Source organism: Balaenoptera ricei, chromosome 1 (assembly GCF_028023285.1).
Source record: "Balaenoptera ricei isolate mBalRic1 chromosome 1, mBalRic1.hap2, whole genome shotgun sequence".
Lineage (NCBI taxonomy): Eukaryota > Metazoa > Chordata > Mammalia > Artiodactyla > Balaenopteridae > Balaenoptera > Balaenoptera ricei.
Window position 1 is genome coordinate 161062119 of NC_082639.1, and position 25042 is coordinate 161087160.

Sequence of the window (25042 nt, forward strand, 5' to 3'; positions counted from 1 at the left end):
CTCCTTCCTGCCGGGGGTGGTGGCGGCAGCCCAGCTGCCTCTGTCTCTTTAAGAGAGAGAAAGAACGAAATCAGGAAGTGTGAGAGAACTGAGAGCCGGCGGCGGCAGGGAGCTGAGCTGAGTGTCGGCCTCTGCTCCCAGCTCCCCCAGCTCCCAGGGTGGCACGCGGCCACTTCAGCTGGCCCGTCTTCGGGTTCCCAGGGCCCGTGGCCACCAGGATGCCATGGGTGCTGCCCATGAATGACAACAAGCCCTGAAAGCTCTGGGGGCTCTGGTCCCACAAGCCTGCATGCCCCACAGCCGAGATGGGGTGAGTCCATGGGAGGGAGGGCGCTGAATGGGGAAGCCGGGGCGCCAGGCAGCTGCAGGACAGCGCTTAGCAGAGCGCCGGGGTGCTGGCCTGTCAGCAGCTGCTCTCCCCGGCCCACGTCCCCGCCCTGTATCTCTCTGCGGCTGCTGCTCCTCCCCCCCCCACCCCCAGCGGCGCCCTGTGCACCATCTCAGGTGGGCACCCTTGCCAAGGACTGCTTGGAGGCCCGTGAGAGGCCAGGAAGGAGTGGCGTAGAGGAGAGCTGCAGCCCACCTACGATGCTCCCTTCCCGGGCTCTGCTCCCCAGCACCTGAAGCCAGCCTTCAGCTCTGCCTCTGTACTATTCTTCTGCCTGGGTGCTGGCGCCTGCCCTCACCTCTCCTGGGGTCCTTCTCACTGGCCCAGGTCCTGGGGGTGGGAGTGGCGAGGAGAGTCTCCTGGAGCTGGGGAATTGGGCTGGAAACCCCCAGCTCTGTGGGGGAGGGTGACAAACAGGAAAGGGTTAAAGGGCTGGGGCCAGCGGCCTTTGACGGAGGCTGGGAGGCTGAGAATCAAACGGCGCCCAGGGGTGCCTCTCATCCGCCCTCCTCTTTCCGGTGTAGCTCAGCTCCTGGACTTGCCACAGACAGAAAACATAACACACACTTGCTGGGGAGAGTCTTTGCCTGATCGGGGGCTGCGCAGAGCACCGGGTAAGTGCTTTTAGCTACTGTAGAGCCTGGAAGGGGAGGAAGGTGGGTGGGGCGACGGGCTCCCGGCTCCCATCCATCCAACCGCTGCTGTAGGATAGTGAGCCCTTCTGTGCACCAGCTGCTGGGCTGGGAGGCACAGAGCACGCAGACCCGACCAGATGTGCTGCCCATCAGCTCCTAAGCATAGCCCTGGCAGGGCCAGGAGCAGAGCCCAGGGCATGCCAGCCTGTCTAGGTTGTGCCCTCTCTGCCACACTGCCCATTCCTCAGACCTTCGGCTGTGCTCTGCCCCAGCACCAGCCCTGGGGAGGATTTTGAAGGGGGTGAAATCTCCCCTGGCTGGGCCCTTGGCCTTGATTTCAGGATGCTCTACCTGGTTTCACAGCCCCAGGCCCGCGGGCTGATTCCTCCTCAGCCTCGGAGGGGAAAATCTCACCAACTCATTCCTGCTAAGCTATTACATTGTCTTCAGAAAGACTCTCAGCCCCTCAGCTGCTTCTATAAAATGCAAACACTAATACATCTTCTGAAACTGGAATTGACCTCTGATCTCTCGAAGTGGCCTCTGGCTCAAAGAACTGACCTTCTCAGGATTTCCATTAACAAAAAACAAACAAAAAAAGATTACAGAGAGAAGGCTCAAAGCTAAGGAACGGTGGGATTCCAGGCATGGCGACCCGAGGATTGACAACCTTTCAGATGATAGAAGAGGAAGCAGCCCTGTCTAGTTCAGCCTCGTCTGAGAGTATTTAAGGGGTGGTGGCCCTTCTTATGCTCCTCCCAGTCATCCCATAAAGACCAGCCACGGCCCTATTCTTCACAGAAGCACCGAATTTAACTTCTGAGGCTACACTCTCTGGAGCCAACTGCTTGAGAGGGACTGGCCTTTGGAGAGAAGAGGATGAGGGCAAAGATGGGGAACAGAGTTGTAGAGCGGTTTCAGATCCTCCCGCAGGCTCCTGAGCTTTTCGACTTGATGGCCTCCTGCCTCTCCCACCCCCTCCACACACACTCACACTCATAAGTACGCACATTCGTGCTCACTCACACACACTCACACTCACACACACGCTCCCTCCACAGCAGCGCTTTCTTCTCCTGAGCAGCTCTGACCTGGCCACGTTAGCTGACAGCAGCAGGAAGTGGTGGGCCCAGGCGAGCAGTGGGGAGGGGCTCCAGGCTCGTGTTGCAATCCTGGAGATTTGTGGTGATGTAGTTGACACTGTCTGACCTGGGGCTCTTCGTTCAAGCACTATTTCTGCTTCCTGGGACAATCCCAGGCCTGGATGCCAAAATCCCCAGAACTCACAGTGCCTGGGAGAAGTGACAGGGAAAAGTGTTTGTCTCCGCAGAATGGTCTGTCTGGGGAGGGCGTTGACAGGGACCTGGGGAGTCGGGACAGGTAGAATGCCCTGCGGTGGGACAGGCCCCAGCTGTGGGCTGAGGGCCCAGTGGCTGTGCTTCTTTTTGGAGAAGTTACTTAACCTTTCTGTGCTTCACACTTCCCCTGCCCCCTTGCCTCTGGAATGGCCACATGGAGCCCTTCACGGGGTGGTCTTGGGCAGAGCTACTTGTCGGGTCACCAGTGTCCACCCCAGGTCAGGGGTGGAATCCTAGACCCCGGTATGTTCTTTTTCTGCGCAGAAGGTGGCCGGCCAGCTGGGAGCAGGAGATGCAGAGCACCGTCAATTACCTGTGGCACACGGATGACCTGCTGGGGCAGGGGGCCACTGCCAGTGTGTACAAGGCCCGAAACAAGGTAGGATGCAGCCCAGCCCACCCCGGCCCCCTCACTGCCAGGAAGTCGGCCCCCAGTGGGCATGAAGGGTGGTGTGCAGGGTTCTCTGACTGTGTTCTGCACCCTCTGAAGTGGAGCAGAGGTGTGGGGAACTGAAGAGGGCTCCTTGGGATGAAGCTTCTGTCAGGCATGTTTGGGGGCTGGAGAGAAAGGGATGAAGACACAAGCCAACATCCAAGGGAGGTGGCAGCAAATCTAGGAAGAGCAGAGGTGGGAAGTGGGACTCGTTTGGATTTATCCTGCCTTTATTCTGATTGAGAGCTGTACTGAATACGAGACACACTGCACTATCTTGTACTTAAGAGCTGAAGCCAGACAGAACGTTGCTGCTAAGGCCAGGCAGTAGCTGCCACTGTAGTTACTGTCAATAGCAATAGCAGCAGTAACAACAAACCGTCCCCTGCAGGGTATCAGGTGTGCCAAGCTCCTGTCATCTCCCAGTGCCACAGGACGGGCTGTGTACCCTCTGAGGAGGGGAAGGAGCTGAGGGGGCGGAGCCCCCATCCCCAACCAGGCTGCCTTCGCTCGTCCCTGGGGTTAGGCTGGCGGGAGCGGCCAAACGGAGGCCTGGGAGGGGGTGCGCTCCCAGGGCAGGGGTACCATTTATGTTATCCCCCATGGCAGAAATCCGGGGAGCTGGTTGCTGTGAAGGTCTTCAACACGGCCAGCTACCTGCGACCCCGCGAGGTGCAGGTGAGGGAGTTTGAGGTCCTGCGGAAGCTGAACCATCAGAACATCATCAAGCTCTTTGCGGTGGAGGAGATGGTGGGTCCAGTGCTTGGTCAGAGGAAGACGGTCTTGTACTCGACTCTGACAGGCTGGGGAGGGTCAGGTCACATAATAATAGAGGCTTGGGCACATGTTCATCAGCAGGTCGGCCAGCAGGTTGGCCAGAGAGGAGTAAAGGGTGTCAGGGGCCTGGGGGCAGTGCCTGGGAAGGTAAGGATGGGGAGTGAGGCCTAATCAAAGAAGGCTTCCTGAAAAAGGTGACCTTGGGCTCAGTTTGAGGCCAAAGGAAGGAAGGCCAGCTAGAAGCGGAGACCTAGAGAATGGGGGCTTTGGGCTCTAGGGTGAGCCACCCCGTCTTGAGGAAGGGGAGAAGAAGCGCCCTCCTCCCCAAGCCTCCCTCTGTCCCCTACAGGGGGGCAGCCGGCAGAAGGTGCTGGTGATGGAGTACTGCGCCAGCGGGAGCCTGATGAGTGTGCTGGAGGGCCCTGAGAACGCCTTTGGGCTGCCCGAGGACGAGTTCCTGGTGGTGCTGCGCTGTGTGGGTAAGCCCCTCCCTGACTCCCACCGGGGACCCCCTCCCCACCTCAGGCCAGCCGCAGACCCAGCCCTCAGCAGCAGGTGAAGTCCCAGAGGGGTACGGCATTTCTGGAACAAGTATCCAAACTCAGTAGAGCACTGGAAGCTAAGAGGCTCCCCATTCACAGACCTGGGACAGATGCTAATGAACAGACAGAACCCAAGGGTCTGATTCCTGCTAATCAGCAGTTTAAAACTCCAATTTCAGAATAAAATTTAAAATAGTTTGTACACCAATGTTCATAACAGCATTATTCACAATAGCCATGAGGCAAAAACAACCCAAATGTCACAGACAGATGAATGGATAAACAAAATATGGGATATACGTACGATGGGATGCTAGTCAGCCTTAGAAAGGACACATGGATGAGCCTGGAAGACATTGTGCTGAGTGAAAAAAGCCAGCCACACAAGGACAACTACTCTGTGATTCCTTTTACCTGAGGGACCTAGAGAGGTCAGATCCACAGAGACAGAAAGTAGAATGTGATTGCCAGAGGCTGGGGTGGGGGGATGGAGAGTGAATGTTTAATAGGTGGAATTTCTGTTTGGGAAGTTGACAAAGTTCTGGAGGTGGATGGTGGTGATGGTAGCACAACAATGTCGGTGTATTTAATGCCCCTGATGTGTACACTTAAATATGGTTAAAATGTAAATTTTATGTTAGGTATATTTTACTGCAATTAAAACCAATAATAATAATTTTAAAAAAATGATAGGGAGGAGAGTGCCCTCCTCTGGGAGACAGAGCCGCCATCCCTCTCAGTTTCTTAGGGAACCCCAATGGGACCTCGACACCCCACATCCTTGGGACCCCCATCCTTTGCTCTGTGCCTGTCTCTGTTCTCCTGCTGCTCCTGTGGCCCCGTTGGCCCATGAGTTGCCACTCTCTGTCTATGTGGATCCTTCCCCTGAGATGAGCCTTGACACTGGGCTGTTCCTGGCCAGAGCCACTAGCAGCCTTCCCTCTGTCCCAGTGGCCGGCATGAACCACCTGCGGGAAAACGGCATCGTCCACCGAGACATCAAGCCGGGGAACATCATGCGCCTGGTCGGGGAGGAGGGGCAGAGCATCTACAAGCTGACGGACTTCGGGGCAGCCCGGGAGCTGGATGACGACGAGAAGTTCGTCTCGGTCTACGGCACCGAGGAGTACCTGGTGAGCGGGCGTGGGGGACCCGCTGCCCGAGCGGAGGGCTTCCCCTGCAGCTGGCTGCCCCTCACCTTGTGACTCTCAGTGCCCCTCTGAGGGGCTCTGTCCAATCTCCCTGTGTCCAGCAGGGTTATCTCTCACCCCCTATCCCCAACCAGAACAATGTGTTCTGTTCTCTAAGGCCGAAAAGGCAATGCTGCAGCCTGCCCAGGCCTCCCCTGTTCAGTTAAGTCCTTGATAGGATCCTCCTGGAGGATGGAACCCTGCTGGTCACCACTTCCCCCAGGGCAGAGGCTGGGGTTTGGGGGAGGGGTGCTTTGGATAAGCACATGCCACACCCATTTTTGAGATGACAAAGGAGATGCATTCTGACGGTTCTGTTTTCTCCTGAAGGTGGGAGAAGGAGGTCTGAATGGGGTGCGCTCAGGCCCTTGCCCCCTTCCCCCTCCATGACAGCTCTCTGGTTCCCCCTCCTGCAGCATCCTGATATGTATGAGCGGGCGGTGCTTCGCAAGCCCCAACAGAAAGCTTTTGGGGTGGCCGTGGATCTCTGGAGCATTGGGGTGACCCTGTACCATGCGGCCACTGGCAGCTTGCCCTTCGTCCCCTTTGGAGGGCCCCGGCGCAACAAGGAGATCATGTACGGTGGGCCACCGGGCAGGGGGCAAAGGGGCAGACCCTGGGCCTTCCCTTCTGGTCCCTGCTGTGCCCCCTATTCTGCCTCTGACTCCGTGGTCCTCCTGGTCTGCCCCCCACACAGGCTTCTTTTAGATCCTTGGATATCAGTCCATCAAACAAGAGGCTGAGCCCTGTCCCTTTCTGATGGGAGAACTTAGTTCAGGGCTTCCCTTGAGCACCCCCCTCCGTTTGTGGCTCACCACATCTCAGCTGAGGCTCCCAGAGCGACTTGGCCAAGGTTGCAGAGCCTGCCAGGGGCAAAGGGGAAGGGCAAGGACCTAGCCTCCTGATCCCAGGTCCCAGGTCCCTCATGCTTTTCTGCTGTCTGATACAGAAGTAGCTGGAGACCGTGGCTGCTCCCACTGAGGGCACCACCCAGAGCAAAAGAGATTTAAAGTGGATTTGCAGGAAGGTCAATGCCCCTTCAGCTCAGGGGTCAAGCTGTGACTTGGATGGGGGCTGTCAGGCTAGCTGGACTTTGGAGGGAGGGGAGGTTGGAATAGTGAGGTGGAGGGGAGGCTACGGGGGCCGAGCACGGTGCAGGCGCAGGTGTGGAGGCAGGTGGGCACGGATGTGTGGTGAGGGTGCAGAGGAAACGGACAGAGGAGAGAGTGGAGAACTTGACTGGGGAGCATCAGGACAGCGAGCCAGACTCACAGGTTCCATTCTCAGGGTGCCTCGGAGCAGCTGGGTGACTTGCCCCAGTGCTCTGAGCCCTCCGGGCTGAGTCCATCATCCCTTGAAGTGTTATGGCCTAGGGGCTCCTGCTGACTTGGTCCTGTCTCCCGCAGGTACCGGATCACCACGGAGAAGCCAGCCGGGGCCATTGCAGGCACTCAGAGGCTGGAGAACGGGCCCCTGGAGTGGAGCTACACCCTCCCCATCACCTGCCAGCTGTCCATGTGAGCGGGACCCTGTGGGAGGGGCAGACACAGACCCAAGTTTGGGCCGATGTCCTTCTCTCAGCTGAGGCCTGGCCCGGCAGAGCACCCTGTGTGCTGGCAGCTCGGGTACACCACTCTCCCTTTCTAGCCCCAGTTTCTCCATCTGGATGCTGGAAGACCCTTCCAGCTCTTCCTCTCCATCCCACCCTGCCCCAGCCCCTTGGCCCTGGCTCTTCAGGACATTCTCATGGAAGGCCCCTATTACCTACTTGAGGAGGCCAACTCTGGGCCCCGGCCCCTGACAGTCTCCATGTCCCGGGGGGCAGGGGGCTGCAGAGCCAGCTGGTGCCCATCCTGGCCAACATCCTGGAGGTGGAACAGGCCAAGTGCTGGGGCTTCGACCAGTTCTTTGCGGAGACCAGTGACATCCTGCAGCGAGTTGTCGTCCACGTCTTCTCCTTGCCGCAGGCCGTCGTGCACCACGTCTACATCCACGCGCACAACACGTGAGTGGGCGCGAGTGAGGGCGGCGCGAGCCTTCTCTCCCCAAGCACAGGGGCGTGTCCTGGGCAGTGCTCTGTGGGCAGTTTAGATTTGGAAGCTTCTGGGTCCAATCTTAGTTTGGAAAAATACTAGTTCCACCAAGTTAAAGTTAAACAGGCCTCCTTGTTGCTGGACTTGAGAGATTCAGCAAACTTTATAAAGCTGATGCGTTATAAGTCTCCTGAGGGTGTGTGTGTGTGTGTGTGTGTGTGTGTGTGTGTGTGTGTGTGCTGGCAGTGCATTTCCCCAGTGTATTACTCATGGAACCCTGTATTTCTGGAGCATGCTATGGGACTAGGTGAGTTTTAATGGAAGTGTGGCAGGAAGAGATGTGAAGGCTTCTTGAGTTCTGTCCCCACTTTGTCTGCATCCACTATAAGACATGAGCTCTGTCCTTCATCTCCCCGCCCTAGAGAAAAAAATCACCCAGTCCCTCCCTCTGAAAAGCAGAACCCAAAGTCTTAGCTGGGCTTTGGGTCACCCTGACCCCGTATCCTGCCTGCTGACATGCCCTCCCCTCCCCCTCTCCTCTCTCTGCCTCTGGTGTGTCTAGGATAGCCATCTTTCTGGAGGCCGTGTACAAGCAGACCAACGTGGCCCCCCAGCACCAGGAGTACCTCTTTGAGGGTCACCTCTGTGTCCTCGAGCCCAGCCTCTCAGCACAGCACATCGCCCACACGACAGCAAGCAGCCCCCTGACCCTGTTCAGCATGGTCAGCGAGACCCCCAAGGGGCTGGCCTTCAGGGACCGTGAGTAGGGCCACCCAGGCTGGATCTTTTCTCCTCCTCACATTCTCTTCCAAGGGGCAGGGGTTTATAATCCAAGATACTGATTCATTTTCTTGTGGGTGTTTCTTTGGGTCCCCAGTGTGTAGAAGGCAGATCTGGGTTCTAATTCTGCGTATGCCTCTGAAATGCCATGTGACTCGGGCTAGTGGCCTGCCCGACCTGCTTCACAGCGTCCAAAGATTTGGGAAAGAAACTCCAATGGAAACAGGGAGATGTGGGTTTAATGTGGTCTCCACAGTCTGTGATTGGTGGGGAAGCCTCCAATAGTTTGGTTTGGAGGAAGCAGGAGCCTAAGCTGCTGGAGAGAAGAGAAGGTGGTCAGGGGTCCAGAGTTTTGTCCTCCAAGTTCCGGCAAAAATATCACTCCTTATCATTTGAATGATACCAATTTCATCCTCCTCTTCAGGGTCTCCAAGGCTGGGAGGGGAATTGACCTTGAAACCCCTGAGTGTGAGGGGTGCTTTTAGTCTATTTTCTGCTGTTGAGATGGGGCCTTGGGCATGAGGCTGTAGTTCTCCAGAGTGGACACAAGGGGGCAGTGAGGGACTGCAATTGTAAAGAAGCACATTGAGTGCATTTAAGGCTTAGAAGGTCGGGGCTCTAGGTGAGTTGGGAAGCTTGAGGTGGCAGATAGGTGGTGAGGGCTGAGAGTGAGCTGGAAATAAGGAATGACGAGCTCAGACCTCATCCAGGGCCGGACAGGCAGCCCCCTCAGACCAGGTCTTTATCTGCAGCTGCTCTGGACATCCCCAAGTTTGTCCCCAAAGTGGACCTGCAGGCAGATTACAACACAGCCAAGGTGAGGGGTGGCCCCCAGGTGGCAGGGAGGGGGTGGTTCATGCAGGGGTTCGGGGTGCGGGACCTGACCCTGCTCACCTCTGTGTTTCAGGGTGTGTTGGGTGCCGGCTACCAGGCCCTGCGGCTGGCACAGGCCTTGCTGGCAGGACAGGAGCTGATGCTTCGGGGGCTGCACTGGTTCATGTGAGTACCCCCAAGGGCTGGGTGGGGAGGGCAAGGAGCATGGGCAGGGTAGGACAGGAGACCCAGACCCCTTCCAACACTGCCCTGGGGCTGTGCCCATGGGCACAGTGCCCTCAGTCCCCTGGGAGGAGGCAGCTCTGACTCAGGCTCCCCTTGGCAGAGAGATACTCCAGGCCACGTGCAGGCGGACGCTGGAGGTCACGAGGATGGCCCTCCTCTTCCTCAGCAGCAGCCTCGGCACTGAGAGGTGGGTGTTCCGTCCAGGGTGGGGGCCGCAGCCGGCATGAGCCCCGCTCAGACCCATCAGCCCTTCTCTCTGTCTGTTCCTCACCCCAGTCTTTCCAACAGTGCCCCTCGCCTCCTCCCACCCAGAGCTCCCGACTTCCCTGCCATGCGAGAACGGAGAGGGCGCTCCCGCCCCAGCCCTCCCCCAACAAGCCAGTCCCTCACCTCAGGGGGCCGAGCCTCTCTGCCCCAGGAAGGGGCCTCTGTCCTACCAGCCCCCCCTCTGAAGATTTAAACTGCTCACCTGCACCAGGCCCTGGAGCAGGGCTCTAGGAGAAGCACTCACACTCACACACGGTCCCCTGGACTTGACAGGATGGAGACCTAGGCGGTCTCATCCTCCACACTCCTCCTCCTGCTTCCTCTGGGCCTGAAACTGTCCCCGCCTCCTGGGATTCCCTGCCCCAGTCCTTGGAAATCCACACCCTCCACTCCTCTGACTTGGGCTAATTAGGGTTACAGAAAGGGAGAGACTGGGGAGGAGGACATCAAGCTGGAGGGTCTGGAGATGAGAAGCAGGAAGACTCCACTGGCTGGCGCGCTGCTGAGAAGGTGGCAGGGGCTACAGTACAGGTGAGAGGTGGGAGCCCTGTGGCCCAGGGAAGCTGATGGTGGCTGGAGCCTCTCCCGGTGACAGGTGGTGGCAGAAGAGCAGAGACTGTGCCAAACACGCCCGGTGTCCTACCCGTCACGTCCCGCAGCCCTTGTCTTCAGGAAGGTCCTGGGAGTTTCCCAGGAGCAGGGTGACTCACTGCAGACTTGCCCTCCACCTGGCGCTCGGCAGCAGCGACGCTGACCGTGGGGTAGACAGGGTGGTGGCCGGGCAGGGAGGAGGAAGAGGAGTGTCCCCAGATGAGTCCCCGGCATGGCTGAGCCGCCTTCAAATGGGGACAGAGAAGAGGGGCTGCAGAGGGCAGGATCAGCCAGCAGCGCTGTGGTGGAGTCGCTCTGAGAAGACATCTGCCCAGGCACAGAGCGGGCTTCCAGGGCTGGATGTGGCCCCAGGCCTGCAGACGGCCCTGGAGGACAGCCCTTCCCCAGCATGTGCGCGTGGCAGGACGGTTGGGTAAAGGGAGACGAGAGATGGGCAGACGCAGCCAGGAAGACCCGGAGGAAGGGAGGCTGTCAAGGCCAGAATGTGAGCAAATACCTGGGGTGGGAAGGCCCTATGCAGAGACATGACTGGAGGGGTGGGAAGGTGCTGCGGAGGTTTGTTGAAGCCACAGTCATCGTGGAGAATGTCCCAGAGTGGAACTGGAGAGGGACAGAGGGAAGGGGAGAGTGCAGGCAGGTCCTAGGGTCCAGATGAGAGGTTGGACCTCGCTAAAATGACCAACAAGGATCTATTCTAGGTTCTTGAGTGAGAAAGAAATGTATAGAGAGAGCATTCGGTTGTTTGCCCGCCTTCCCTGGGCTGACGAGTGTGGAGAGCGACAGGCTAGCCCCAGGGCTGGAGTGCTGGGGTCTGCTGGCCGCTGTTTCTCCAGTTCTGGCTCCAAGGCCTCCTCCGAGGCGTGGTGGGTGTGGAGAGCTCAGGGTCAGGCAAGTGCCTGCTTTGAGGCCTGTTTCATTCTCCCACGAGGAAGAGCGCTGGGCCAAGAGTCAGAAGGCCCGGCCCAAGCTCTTCATTAACTCACTGTTAGCCTCAGACCATTGTCGCCTTTCCTACCTGGGCCTCTATTTCCTCATTTTCAAAACGAGAGGATTGGACGATCTCGGAGGCCTCCCAGCTCCCATGCGTAGCAATCTCATTCTTTTCTGAACATGCTCAGACCTGTCGGTTCTTCTAAGGTCCGAAGCCACTAGCTCCTCCCACAGCAGAACCTGAAATATCTTAATGAGCTGAATTTCATGTTGGGAGGAGCCCAAGCACGTGGCACGAACTGGCCATCATCGCCAGCCTCCCCTACAGGGCGCTCCTCCTTCTGCGGGTTCTCCAAGACGCGCTCCCTTGGCAGTGTCCTTGCCTTTGTCCCAAAGCTCCCCGGCCCTCCTCAGCAGCTGCTGCCACCCAGAGGCACCGTTCAGGCAGCCAGGACTGGCTCAGGGAATCCCAGTGCTTCCCCACCCTCACCCCCAAAACAGCGTGTGTTTGTATGAACGTGTTCTCTAGTCATGTCAATTATCTCTGAGGTCTCTTTGATCCCACGAACACCTTTTATGGTAGCAGGAAGGAGGTTTATCTCCCCATTATACAGATGAAGAGCCCGAGGCTTGGAAAGCTGAAGTGATTACCAAGATCATGCAGATGGCAGGTGTGGCAGCCAAGACTAGGACTCGGTCCAGTAGGGTTGGGTCAGCCTCATCCTCTTCTGCCACCAAGTATCCCATGCCCTAAAATCCATCCGTGTGTTCGATAATTTGCTTGACACTCATGTGTGGAGTGCCTGCTGTGTGCCGAGCACTTTCTTGGGCACTGGGGATACACTGGTGAGCAGAGTGGGCAGTATCCCTGCCTTCACGGGGCCTCCACCTCATTCCTAATTCTCTCCCCTCCCCTTCACTTCCACGCCAAAACACACAGGATTCTTTTTCCCCAGTTGTCATGGTTATAAAATCAGTATGTGCTAATTATACTCAGCTGGAAAATACAGATAAGCAAAAATGAGATTAAAATACCATATTCTACCACCCAGAGATAGACTGTCACTGCTTAGTCGTATATATCCTTCTCGATAGTTTTCTGTTATTTCTGTATGTTAACCTACATGTCTTTTTCTTGTACGTGCTGTTTTATAACCTGCTTTTCTCAGCTTATGATCTCTGCCCCCTCCGTGTCAAAACATTCCATCTCATCTATAGTACCCATCCATACTCAAATTTGGTAATCCCCCAAGTGTTCTTTTCTAGCTGTTTTCATCCCAACCAGGATCCAATCCAAGACACACTTGGTGTCTGGTTGTCATGTTCTTCACGTCGATTTTAATCCTTCCCTCGAGGTTCAGCAACATGGCTGGGGTGACTGAGATCCAGGAACTGAAGAGAGCCGCAGAGCTGAGGTCCAAGCTGCGGACCGTGAGTGAGGCTGGGGTTGGTGAGGGGCTGTCAGGTGCAGAGCAGGGGGTGGGGGGTGGGGCTTCCCATCGGAGCCTCCAGCTGAGGCTCCCATGGGGGTCTGCCTTTGTGTCCCCCAGTTGGCTGAGGTCCTCTCCAGATGTTCCCATAATATCACAGAGACCAAGATGACCCTGAGCAACCTGAGCTCTGAGCTGATGAAGAACCGGGATCAGGTACATGAGGACAGAAGGTCTGTGGGATTTTCTTCTTGGTGGGGGGGGGGGGGAGTTGGGGGGTGCACAGAGCGCAAAAGGCCCAGTAGCCTCTTTAGGAGTCAGCCTGCCTTCTCCCTTATCTTGGCAAGGATGCTGGGGCCTGGGGCTAGGGGTAGGGGATCCAGGAATGTACAAGACCCTCCCATGAGACTGGCCAGAAGGAGAAAAGGATCTGGGGTCCCGCCTCCACCTGGGAGTTAGAGAGTGAATTACAAATATTAGCAGGTGCAATAGTTCTAAATAAAAGAATAATCGAATTCCCTACCTCTTCTGAACCCTTGCTCTGCGTCAGACCCTCGAATAGGTCCTCCTACTTCTATCATTTAATCCTCAAAACAATAACAATACTACTACTCTTATGCTCCTTATATAGGTGGGGAAGCTCACTCAGGGAGCTTAGTTTGCCCCGAGACACCAGCCAATAAATGACAAATGACAGACGTAAGGCTCCGGGTCAGGTCTGCCTACCTCCAAAGCCTATGTGCTTGGCCTGCGCCAGGGATTTTCGAGCTCTGAATCCCCAGTCTCCCTTTAAACAGACAGAAAAATCCCCAGCACCCCTGCCCTCACAGCCCAGTGTGTGGACCCCCTGCCTCCCGCTCTGCTCTGACCTGGACGTGGTCCCGCTCCTGGAACAGCCCCACAACCCCCGCAGTCAGGGCCCTCGCAGATCCGCACGCCCGGTCCTCAATTCTGAATGCAGAAAGCTCTGAAAACCACAGGGTGTTTCTTCGCTGTTTTGCCTGTAAAACCTGACCTAAACTGACACGAAGCTCTTCCTAGTCTTTATTTATCTCACTTAGGGTGAATATTCTTATGGTTCTCTGAAGACTGAGGGTATGTGATGAGGGAGTACTGCCCCAGACCGTGCCCTCCGGGGGAATTCCACAGTATAGTGTATGTATACTGGACCACCTTTCTCAAATCAGAAGATAGTTCTGAATTTGGAACACATCTGGCTCAAGCCCTTTGGATAAAGACTGGACCTGGGGTCTTGCCCACCCCAGGCGCCAGGAGGGCACGGGTCTGGGGTCCGCAGAGTCCTGGGAACACACTTGGGCTCTGCCCCGAGTCCAGCTCCAGAAATAGCTGAGACAGGGTCCTGGGAGGAGCTGCAGGGAGGAAGTGGAGCTAAATAGGCCCGAGGATGAGGGATCCTCATCCACAAACACCCACAAACACCCCCAACATCTCAAACAAAGTGTTTGTATCCTGAAAAGGGGAAGGAAGAAACAATAAGGACCTTAAACCCCAGGCCAAGAGGGTAGAGAGGTCATCTCCCGAATTCCCCTGCCTGCAGGCAGGACCAAAGACCTTGATTCATTCTTGTTTTAAACAAGGGTTGTTGATTCATGATTTAAGTCCCTTCTACATACCTGGCATTGGATATTCTCAGAAAGCACGACTTCTGCCCTTGCCAGGTGACAGAAGAGAAGTTTCTACTCTGCTCCCACACGCAGCTGCTACCACCAGGCTCTCCTGTTTCAGGGTCCAAGGCTCCTTCCCGGAGCCTGTTCTCAAGCTCTGTTGTGTAGCAAAGGCCACTTTCCTGTCGCCTGTCCTGCTTGGCTTCTTCCTGTGTGTGTGTGTGTGTGTGTGTGTGTGTGTGTGTGTGTGTCTGTGGAAGAGAGAAGGAATAAACACAGGAATGAGAGATGACTGGCTGGCTAACCCGAGGGTACCTCAAACAAGTTTAGAAACAGAAGAGTCACCCCCACTCCCAGATTGGCCCCCAAAACTATGGCAATGAGGCTCCTATTGCAGGGAGACAGCTTCCCTCCTCCCACTGCCATCCCCTCCCCTCCCTCACCCTTTACCTGTGCTGTTTGATTCTTCCATCACCTGGTCCCTGTCTCGTGCCCACAGCATCCAGCAGATTCAGTGCTGTTTGGACAAGATGTATCTCATTTACAAACAGTTCAAGAAATCCAGGATGAGGCCAGGTGAGCCGCAAGGAGAGCAAAACACTCCTCATGCTCTCCCCTCCCTCCTTCCTTCCTTCCCTTGGGTTAGCTGGCTGTCCCTAACACTCCATCAGTGGCGCTGCTGGAGGCCCACTATGCGGGTGGCGCTCTGTGGTGCCCGGGTGCCGCTGGTCTAGGGCAAGGTCGCTGCCTGCAGGCTGCGTGCACACCAGTGAGGGACATGAAGCCTTTCCACCTTTGCCTGTTGCCACATAGGGGCTCAGCTGAGGCCTGGATGCTATAGACGTGGTGGCCTTGGAAGAGACCCCTCACCTTTGCAGGGCACTTTACAGTTTAAGGAGTGTTTCCCTATCCGTTGTGACTTTGGCTCACTGAAGTGTTAGTCAGGCTTTCCAGAAAAGGAAGGATCGGGAGAAATACCAGTTAGTCATTAGTCCTGGCACTTGGCCTGCATTATCTACCGAGCCTCACAAAGACCCTCTGGGCAGGAGCAGCTCATTTACAGGCCCAGGGATGGGAAGCTTCTCGCCCATCATGGGGTAGGGGAGGGTCGAACCCAGGGCTGGGGCTGACGGCAGCGGGGGTTGTGGGGGGAGCCTGGGGAGGCTCCAGGTGACTCTCGGGGTTGGGGAGCTAACACTCCAGGAACCGACCGACCCTCTCGCCCACCCATGCCCCCAGCATTTCCTAACGTGCAGGAAATCAATACTTGAGGGCTTGCACCTGACTGCAAATTCTCTTCTGTCCCTAGGATTATCTAAAAAGCACTGTCCCATAGGAATACAATGCCAGGCACGTTTGTAATTTTAAGTTTGCTAGTAGCCAAAATTTAAAAAGTAGAAAGAAACAGGTGAAATTTATTTTAATAACATTTTATACAACCCAATACATTCAAGTTGTCATTTCAGCATGTAATCCATAGAAACAATTATTAAAGAGATATTTTACATTCTCTTTTGTGCTAAGTCTTCACAATCCCATGTGTATTTTACACTCACTGGCCATCTCTATTTGGAAGCTAATTTTTTAACAAAATGAAATGTACTCTTACCAAAATAATAAAGCTGTGTTTGATGGGGAAAAAACATTGTACACTGCTTCAGTTTTTAAATTTAATCAAATTCATTAAATTAAAATTAAAAATTCAGGTGCTCAGTCACATTAGCCGTACTGGCCACATTTCAAGTTCTCAGCAGCCACATGGCCACCGCATTGGACATGCAGATTCTAGAAGATGGGAGCCTCAGTCCCGCCTCTCGGTCTGACCTTGGAGGGGGGCAGCACAGGAGACAGGAGAACTGCGACTCCTATGTTCCCTGAAACCAGGGGGACCTTGGGCTCAAGAAGCCTGGCCTGACACCCAGTTGGCCACCTTTGCTGTGATTTTAGGAGACCTTCAGAGGCTTTTCAGCCTCCGTCACTGGAATTCTGTCATCCTATGACCACGACACTTCTGAGCACCTCCCATGCGCTGGGCACCATCCTATGGGCTTTGCGTGTTCTTAATTTATTTAATGCTCTAGACACTGTTACCCTCCCCGTTTTATAGATGAGGAAACTGAGACACAGGAAGGTTAAGTAACCCAAGCAACCTAGGTCCAGGTGCTTGTAACCACCCCATTTTACAGCCTCAAAAAGAGTTTGATCTGTATTGGTTTGTAAGAGTCCTTTATTATAGTTAAAAATGAACCGGGAAGAATAACACTTAACCGCCAACACTTGGGGTGTGGAAAGATGCCATTCTGGAAAATGCTCTATCGTTTTCAGGGCACTTTCTCACTTTACCCTCACACCCATCCTGTGTGTTACATGTGATGGATGAGGCAAAATCACTTGCCTATAGCCGCCTGCTAAGAGGAGGCAGAGCTGGGCCTCATCCCAGATCGGTCGCTTGGACTTCATAAGTCAGCTGGCTGAGCGCAGGGCCCAGGACCCAGAGGCCAGGGAGGTGATTCTGCTATTAGGGGAGTGGTGGGGGCAGGTAGCAAGGTGAATCTCCTCATCGCTTCATCTTGGCCTTCAGAGGCCATTCCCCTGAAGCCCAGGAGGGGGCAGCATGTCCCTAGCACAGAGAGCATCAGGAAGCTGCCAAAGCAGTGAAAACTTCAGCCCTACTGGCAAAAGTTCTCCTTCTGGCAAAAGTGGCTGGGCTGAGAAGCGGAGGTCGAGGGTGGTGGCCTGGCTCATCCAGCCCATTGCTGCAGAGCCCAGGTGGCTCTGCCGGCAGCCCGAATATTCAGGGATGGGGTCAATAGGCTGTAGGCATCAGCCACGCTGGGAAGGGGATTGGATGAGGGGTCAGGGCTGACCATACATCCTTCAAGGCCCATCTCATCCACCACTGTCCACCTGAAGTGTTCCCCGAGCACCCATCCCTCCACTCCCTACACTGCGGGCTTGCCTGGCCTAGGTGGACCCCTACCTGGTCATAGTGCAGTGTCTTGGGTGCTTGTTTCCCTCCGTTTGTCCTTCCCGGCTCCGCTGGGTTGTGAGCTCCGTGCAGCAGGGCCCAGGCTGCTGCCTTCACTTTGCAGTTGTTGCCAACCCTTGCACCATTCGGTTCTGTTGACTGCTTGAATAGGTGACCTTGGCCCTGTCTGTTTCCTTCAGGGCTTGGCTACAACGAGGAGCAGATTCACAAGCTGGATAAGTGAGTGCCTGTCCCCCTGGCAGGCGGGTGAGCAGGAGGGTGGGTGTCACCAGGGCAGAGCGAGTCTCTGTGCCAGACAAGAGGTGGTAAAGGGCCCTGATCCCAGGCCACAGCTGGGCAGGAGGAAAGGGGGCTAACTACCTCTGGGGAAGGTTATCTGGGGCCTGGGGAGGGCGGTTTCTCAGCAGCAGTCTTGATGGAACTGGATTGACTTCTGGTATGAACACGATTGTTTGAAGAATTTCTTTCCTTAGTTGTCCTCGCTGACTTACCACCTACTACTTCCTGCTTCTGGCCTCTGCCTGGGCTCTCCTTTGGGCTTCCCTCTGCTCCTCTGTCTCCTGGACACTCTATTCTTCCAGGAAGCCCTCCCTGATTTTACGCTTTTTTGGGGACTCACTCCCCCAGTTCTGCCCCCACCCTTGACTCCACACACAAACACACACACACACACACACACACACACACACGACCATCTCTCCTTCCCTCTGGGGGCTGAGCTCAAGAGCGTGTGTGTTCCCTGAGGTCCATTGTCCTTCTCCCACATCCCTCTGTTGGAGTTGCTTTGCAGAGCAGCCGCTCTGCTCGCCATGATGCACATTCAGTGAGCGTCCTCTCCTCCTTGGGAGAGGCGGCCCTGCTGTGGAGCCGGGGGCTGGACATTTGGGTGATGAAGACCCAGGGATGCTAGGTTTATGCACAGGTGGCTCTGGCTTCTCATCTCTGTGCCTCTGTTTCTGTCTTTTCAGGGTGAATTTTAGTCATTTAGCCAAAAGGCTCCTGCAGGTGTTCCAGGAGGAGCGTGTGCAGAAGTACCAGGCATCCCTGGTCACACATGGCAAGAGAATGAGGTAACGTTGGCCCTCACTCTTGAACTCATGGTCCCCAGGGCCCTCCTGGCCTGGCCCTTCCCAGCCTCAGACAGCCCTGGGCTTTGCAGAGCCCCGACTGAGAGGGAGGTGGTAGTAAAGGAACAAAAGCAAAAAAAAAAAGGGGGTGGTTTTTTGGCCTTGGGTGGACCAGGTAGTATGCTGGGTGATTTCTATACATTGACTCATTTAATCCCACAATGTCTACCCTATACGGTGGATACTATCACCCCATTTCACAGATGAGGAAACTGAGGCTCAGAGAACAGGTTGCTTCCTTAATACGACACCACTAGTAAATAGCAGACCAAGGACTAGCATATGGGTATGACTGCCTCTAAAATCTAGATTCTTTCCATGTCCCAGGTGGTTGTGTTCAGAAGCCCCCTCTCTGGGGAAAACACAAGATCCCTCTGGGATGAGGACAAGTGGTCTGGGAAGCAGGGGCAGGCAGAGGCCCTTATATGGAACCCCCCTCGCACACTGTCCCTTATAGGAGTTTTGGCTTCTGCCTCTCAGACAAGCCCCTTCCCCCTTCCCCTCCTGAGACAAGAGGGCAGTTTCCCAGGTGCTGCTGGTTCTGTGGGCCACGTGACCTGTGGGCTTATTATGGGGCTGAGACTCAGACACTCACCTATCCTTACATTAAAATACAGTTTCCATCTCCCCCACCCAAGCCACCCCAAATTCTGACTTAATTGGTCTGGAGTAGGGCTTGGATGGCAGTATTTAAATGCTCCTCGGGTGATTCTAATGTGTAGCCAGAGTTGAGAATCGACCACTGGTCGAACCCCTCCAGGACTCTGTGTACGTTTTGTGCCGTGGGGCGATGTTCTCGCTCTCTCCCCCCACTTAGAGAGAGAAGAGAATTCATAACAGAGTCTTGACTTTGATCTGCTCTGGGAATGGGAACGTGGGCAGTTCCCGTTTTAAGTGTCCCAGTGCAGGCGGTCCCTGCCTCTCCAGGGCCTGACCCGGGCCCTTGCTCACCCTCACCGGCTTGTGTGGCCCGGCCTGAGACAGGCGTATTTGCAGCTCGCACTGCGGTTCCGCCAGGACCCTCACTAGCCCCGGTCAGAGTGCTCATCAGCATCCTTACCTGGGACAGGTGAGGGCTGAGGGCACAGCTGGAAGGGCAGAGGCAGTGAGGGAGGCCAGTGCCTGGCACCCACCAGCTCCAGCCTCTGCCACCCGGAAAGCCTCTCCTCCGTGTCTGTGTGGTGACCGAACTGCTGGGTGGGCCCCGGTGAGAGCGAGTGGGCCGGGCTCTGACATTTCTCTGCTCTCTTGAGGGTGGTGCATGAGACCAGGAACCACCTGCGCCTGGTGGGCTGCTCCGTGGCCGCCTGTAACACAGAAGCCCAGGGAGCCCAGGAGAGCCTCAGCAAGGTGGGGAGCTTCGGGGCCCCGGGGCTGCTGAGGAGAGCTGGGCCAATCAGGCACCTGGAGGGCATCCGGGCCATTCCCCTGCCTCGGGGCAGAGCTGCCCTCGACCAAGTCCAAACACTTTGGTGTGGATGGGAGGTCTCTGATCCACCAGTGTGGACGGCAGTTCCTAGTGTTCTCAGACTGAAGGCCACTCGCTGCAAGGGCAGAGGCTCCAGAATGCTGAGACATCTCCCTCTCTGCCCTGTGCAGCCTGGGCGGCTCCCTGAGGGGGGCGATATGAACGCTCCTTGGTCTTCTGATCTGCTCTCCTAGAAGAGGCAAACTCAGGCCGCTCTGAGAAGCCACTTGCTTTGCCATCAGGGACAGAGAAGGGCTGTTCTTCAAGGAGCGAGGCCCGCGTGCTCTTCCCCAGCCCCCAGCACAGGGCACATTCTGTCCGAGGTGGTGCTGGGCTGCCCCCACCCCTTCTCCGCAGCTCCAACTGTGTCATGACAGGTACAGGTCAGACACAAAGGGGAGCTTGGCAGCCTGCACCCCTAAACACAGGCGCACACCGTGATGGTGCTTGTGCCAGCTGTGCTCCCAGGATGAGAAGGAGGGGCTTGTGGGAAATTCCTGACACTCCGGGGATGCGGGCTGGGGGCCACTGTATCACCCATTTCTTACCCCTCCCCACACCTCCGCTGCTCTCCACACATGAGCTGGCTTATCCCTTCTGACTAACGTGTGGTTCTTTCAGATCCTTGACTGGCTATCTCACCAGCTCCTGCAGGACAGAACAAAGGGGGCTCAGGCCTCACCACCCCCTACAGCTCCTTATCCTAGCCCTGCACTGAAGGACCTGGTTCTCCAGTAAGTGCCAGAGAGGGGGATGTGTGCATGTGTGTGTGTGTGTGTGTGTGTGTGTGTGTGTTAGGGGCTTCGCCTCTTGCCAGGTACCCGAGAGGCAGGAATGAGGCTCGGTGGGGCTGTGGAGGAAGGGGGGCCTCCCAGGAAGGGGTCTGGGCAGAGCGACTTGGGCCTTAGCCACCGCCGCCTCTCTCGCCTCTGCCTTGGACAGTATGCAAGAGCTCTGCAAGGAGATGAAGGTGCTGGCATCTGACCTCCAGGACAACAACCGCGTCATCGAAGGGTGAGGCCCCGCTGTGCGGGCGGTGGGGAGGCTGGGCCCTCAGACTGCCCTCGCCCCTGGGGCACAGGCCCCGTGCATGCCCAAGGAGGCTTGATGACGGGGGCCAATATTGCAGTCACATCAGAGCCTTGTGCACAGGTAAGTCGGTGTCCTGACCAGGTGTAGGCTTTCACCGTAGTCTGGAGGATATGCGCCTCAGTGCAGTCAGAGATGGGGGCTGGGAGGCACGTGGATTTGCGGCTGTGTCCAGCTCTGTATGAACGTGGACTCTGCCTGACGCCCCAGGCAAACCGGCTCCTGTCACCTTTACGACCATCCTCAGAACGGTGATGAACCAGGAAACGCAGCACAGAGCTGGGGAGAACTGCGCAGGGCTGCAGGCCCAGTGTTAGAGACTCTGCATCATCACCTGATCGAGTCCCTTCCTTGTGGGGCGGGCGGGGGGCGGGCGGAGGGCGGGCAAGTACTGGGGAAGATGCTGGCAGATGCAGCAGGGCTCAGCCTTTTGGATTTTGTACACTAGTAAAATTCACAAAAGAAAACTGGAGAATAACAGAGTGCCCAACTTCTCATATCACCCAGTAAGCAGAATTGAAAGGGAAAAAACCGTGCCATCTAGAAGTCCCACTTATAAGGTGCATTTTAACACCAAAGAGAAGGAAGAATACAATCTCAGAATCAAGGATGGTCCTCGCCCTGAAAATCAGCCCTGTTTACACATATATACACTCATGCGTGCGTGCACGCACCTCCCACATCCTCCCCATCGTCCTTATGTCTGTCACTTCCCCGTTTGGGAACCAGTGGCACGGTGGAAAGAGTCTGCAGAGATTCCAACAGGGTTTGACCCTGACTCTGCTTCTTACCAACTGTGTGACCCTGGGAGGTTTGTTTGGCTCTGAGCTGAAAAATAGGCATAGTGATTCCTACCTCATTGTGTTAATGCAGGGATTAAACAGGATGAGATATGCAATGTGCTGGGGCGGGGAGGGTGCACAGAAGGGGGACTCACCAAATGGTAGGTGTTCCCCAGAGGTCACGCCAGCCTGGGGTGCCAGAATTGGGGCCGGGAGGTAGGGAAGCCAGGAGCAGAGCTCATGGTTGTTCCTAGAGTTTCAGAGGGTCCTTGGGTTGAGGAGGCATCCCATGTTCCAGTCCAGCAAGTGGAGAACGCATCCTCTTAAATGTCTGCAAAGAGGAAATTTGACAGCTTCTTAGAAAAACTTTCCAAAATAGCCCTCAGGGGCAGGAAGTTATAATTTTAGTGCTGACATAAATTTTTCTCGCTGTGACATGTAGTCTATTTACAGACAGCTCAAAATTTTATTTTAGTGAATTTTTACTTCCTTGTTCAGAGCTGTAACCGAAGAGCCTAAAGAAACAATTTGAATTCCTTTTCCCCTCCTCTTAACCCTTGGCTGCATTGGAGTCACCAAGGGAGCTTTTAAAAGTACAGATGCCTAGGTCTTGTCCCCAGAGACTCTAGGTGCGGCTTGGATTGGGGGATTTTTATAAGCTTTCCGGATGATTCTAACGTGTAGTCAGGGATGGGAACCGGAGAGTTCTTGTCAGTGGACACAGATGCTGCAAGGGGAGACCTGAGGATTCGAATTGCTTGGTGTTCTGAAAGCTGATTGTGTTGGGCCCTGGAGTATGGTCTGCAGGCTTCTCTACCTGGGCAGAAGTTAACCTGAGCCTCTCTTTACAGGTTAAGTAGGGTCCCATCGGCTCCTGACATCTGAACTCTGGGGGGTGCATGAGGAATCCTGAAGCATTAGAATCATTCAGACACTGCTCTCCTGCCTGCACTGGGGGACCCAACACAGGATGATACCTGGTCGCATCTCATCAGCCTACCTCCCTCCTGCCTGACGGCCAGGAGATGTTGCCAGCATTACCTTCCACTGCCTTTCTGCGGGAAGCAGCACAGCAGGACCTGGGGCACCAGGCCATCTCTACATTCTGGCCCCACTGCCCGGGCTGACCTTTGCATCTTAGTAGGCTCAGGTACAGCTCTTCTGTTGCCCTGGCCTGTATAGCTGAACCTGGCCGGGCTGTGGCGAGAAGAGGCTCCGAAAGCCCCTCCCTCCCACCCCCTCTGGTTTACAGGGCTTTGCTCCTCAGGGAACAGAAGAGGAGGCCTCCTGGGGTCAGACGACCTCATCTCAGTCTTCCCTCCTCTTAAGGTCTTCTACGTTGAACACATAGCCCTCTCTCTGCTCCCGCGATGTCTGAGGGTTGCCACACGTGGCCCCAGGCATGACAGAGCCCAAGTTCCCTTCCCCTCTGGTCTGGCTGAGCCTAAGGCTGAGAACGCAGGTGGTCGAGGCCGCGTGCCAGTGTCTCGGGGACCCTTTCCCCTGTCCCTCTGAGGCACCACCAGGTTCTGGGGTTTGTAGCCAGCGGTGTCAACAGTAGCTGTGCCAATTAGCACAGGCCCGTAAGTGCAGAGCCCTGAGGAAATCAAGGCCCGCGCCTTCAAGAAGTGAAATAAACTTGACATTCTTTTCTGTTTGAGTGGCTCTCACGGGCTGCATCTGGGAGGTGGGAAAGGCTCGGCTGGGTGCGCTTGGCAACCAATCAGGCACTGCACAGGGTGGGGATCTGTGAGGGGGAGGATTGGGAAATGGAGGCAGGACTGCTCACTTCCTGATTCCTGCCTTCCTCCCACCCCCCAAATGGGCCCTGATTTCAGGGAGGAGCCCAGGGACCATGCCCTCCTGCTGGGAGGGCTTGCCTTCCCACTCCCTCTCTTTTCCTGCTCCCTGTCATTTGGGGAGCTCTGTAAGGGCCTGGAACTTGCAGAGAAGGGTCGTTTTTTTTTTAACCTCAAATCCACCATCTAATTGCCTATTGCTTTCCCCCCACCCCCCCTCCACTGTTCAAAATATAGGCTGTGTCCTAAATATCAGGTGAGAGTAGTACTATGGGTCGTTTTGAACATTCCTCATTTTGCCTGGAAGCTAGAATGATGCCGGGGTGAGGCATTCAGATTTGTGCAAATTTAGTCCTTCCCCTGCAATATATCCAGCTTTCCCTTAACCAGGGCTGGACTACCCACCTAGCCTAGGGGTGGGGAAAGGGTGATGCAGTAAAGTAGCCCCACCACGGGAAGGAAAAGAGTGAGAAGCCCTACTTTGTGCTTTGAAACATGAAGACAACACTATGCTTTACCCCCAGATAACCCTAGAAATCCTTCCTGCCAATTTTTTTGGAGCCTTCACATCCTCAGAGGCTGTTCTAATGACCCAGCAGGGCAGAGGTGAGGAAGGCTGGGTCCTGGAGTCTGACATCCTCAGGGCTGCTTCTCTATGGAAAGATCAGCACCCTCTAAAGACCCGGGGGAGGGTTGCTGGGTTTGCTTGCATCAGGCCTAAGTGGCTTCACGTGTGCCATTTGGGCCTCATGCCCATGGGTCACTTAAGCCCAGTGGGTTCAGGCTCTGGGTTCTCAGGAGCCAGCTGCGGCTCCAATGGCCCTGGACACTGGGCCACCTCTGGGCTGCTCCGCCTGCGTGAAGTTCAGGCTGACACTCATGGCTCTTCAATGGCCCTGCAGGGAAGTCCCACAGTGGACTTTCCCTGGCAGCTGAGGCTGCTTCTGGACCCCACATGCTTGGTGGAGCTCAGCAAAGGAGCTAGGGGATCCCTGAAATCCAACTGCAGATTTTTGGGGAATGATATGATCATTGGCTCTATGATCTCACGAGCAAAGCCCAGCAGGAGACATACTTGAAAGCTTCAATTTGTTCCTATGCTGCAGAGCCACTGGCATGGGTGACCCCACCCCACCCATAGTTCTGCAGAGCTTCTGATGCCGTCTCAGGAGGGAGCAAGGAACTGGACCAAGGCCCGTGACCTTGTCCAGTTCCTCCAGAACCTTGTAAGGTCCTCAGGTGTCTGACGACCTCTGTTCTCTGTAGTGATTCCTAACATGACACTTAAAATGAAGAACCCGTTCAGCTGCTCACATGTGAACTGGGTACCTGCAGTGTGCCAGGGCCCGGGCGAGGGGCTAGAACTACGTGGGTGACTAGGGTGCCATGCCTGCCCCTGAGGAGCTTACCTCGATGGGGAAAGGCACTTCAGTATCACGGGAGCGTTCAGAGATAGGAACGCACAGCTCAGGTGTGGGTCTGCGTCGCCGCCCTCGCAGGGGAGGGTGCTCAGGGTGCCGGGAGGGGCTCAGGGAAGGACCTGGGGAGCAGGCTACTCCAGAGTGGGGTCTTGGCAGGTAAGCAGGGTTACCTAGCAGAGAAGGGACGGAAGGCACCCCTGGCAGTGGGAACACCACCAGCCCAGGCACGCAAGGAACCACAAGTGTGTGTGTCACTGGAGAGCAGGTTGAAGTGGGGCGTGGTCATTGGGGAAAGGGAGGGGCCAGAC

At 55.8% G+C, this 25042-nt stretch overlaps 1 protein-coding gene across 5 annotated transcripts; it reads left to right on the top strand.

Annotated features, from left to right (window-relative positions):
• Positions 1-23171, top strand: IKBKE (inhibitor of nuclear factor kappa B kinase subunit epsilon). 5 transcript variants are annotated; one of them, XM_059940524.1, is made up of 22 exons: positions 1-310; positions 913-1002; positions 2646-2760; positions 3424-3564; positions 3941-4070; positions 5085-5266; positions 5740-5900; positions 6730-6840; positions 7149-7328; positions 7919-8115; positions 8889-8953; positions 9044-9135; positions 9296-9382; positions 12360-12435; positions 12555-12667; positions 14559-14635; positions 17228-17267; positions 18017-18118; positions 19429-19525; positions 20265-20377; positions 20586-20657; positions 22366-23171. In XM_059940524.1, exons 3-22 carry the CDS (start codon positions 2674-2676, stop codon positions 22397-22399), a joined length of 2157 nt encoding a protein of 718 aa, XP_059796507.1. In that variant the 5' UTR covers positions 1-310; positions 913-1002; positions 2646-2673; the 3' UTR covers positions 22400-23171. The 5 variants fall into 5 exon arrangements, with proteins under 5 accessions (XP_059796507.1, XP_059796517.1, XP_059796526.1 ...); XM_059940534.1 differs by having other exon boundaries at positions 12366-12435; XM_059940543.1 differs by having other exon boundaries at positions 3424-3492.
• Positions 23172-25042: the final 1871 nt, after the last annotated feature.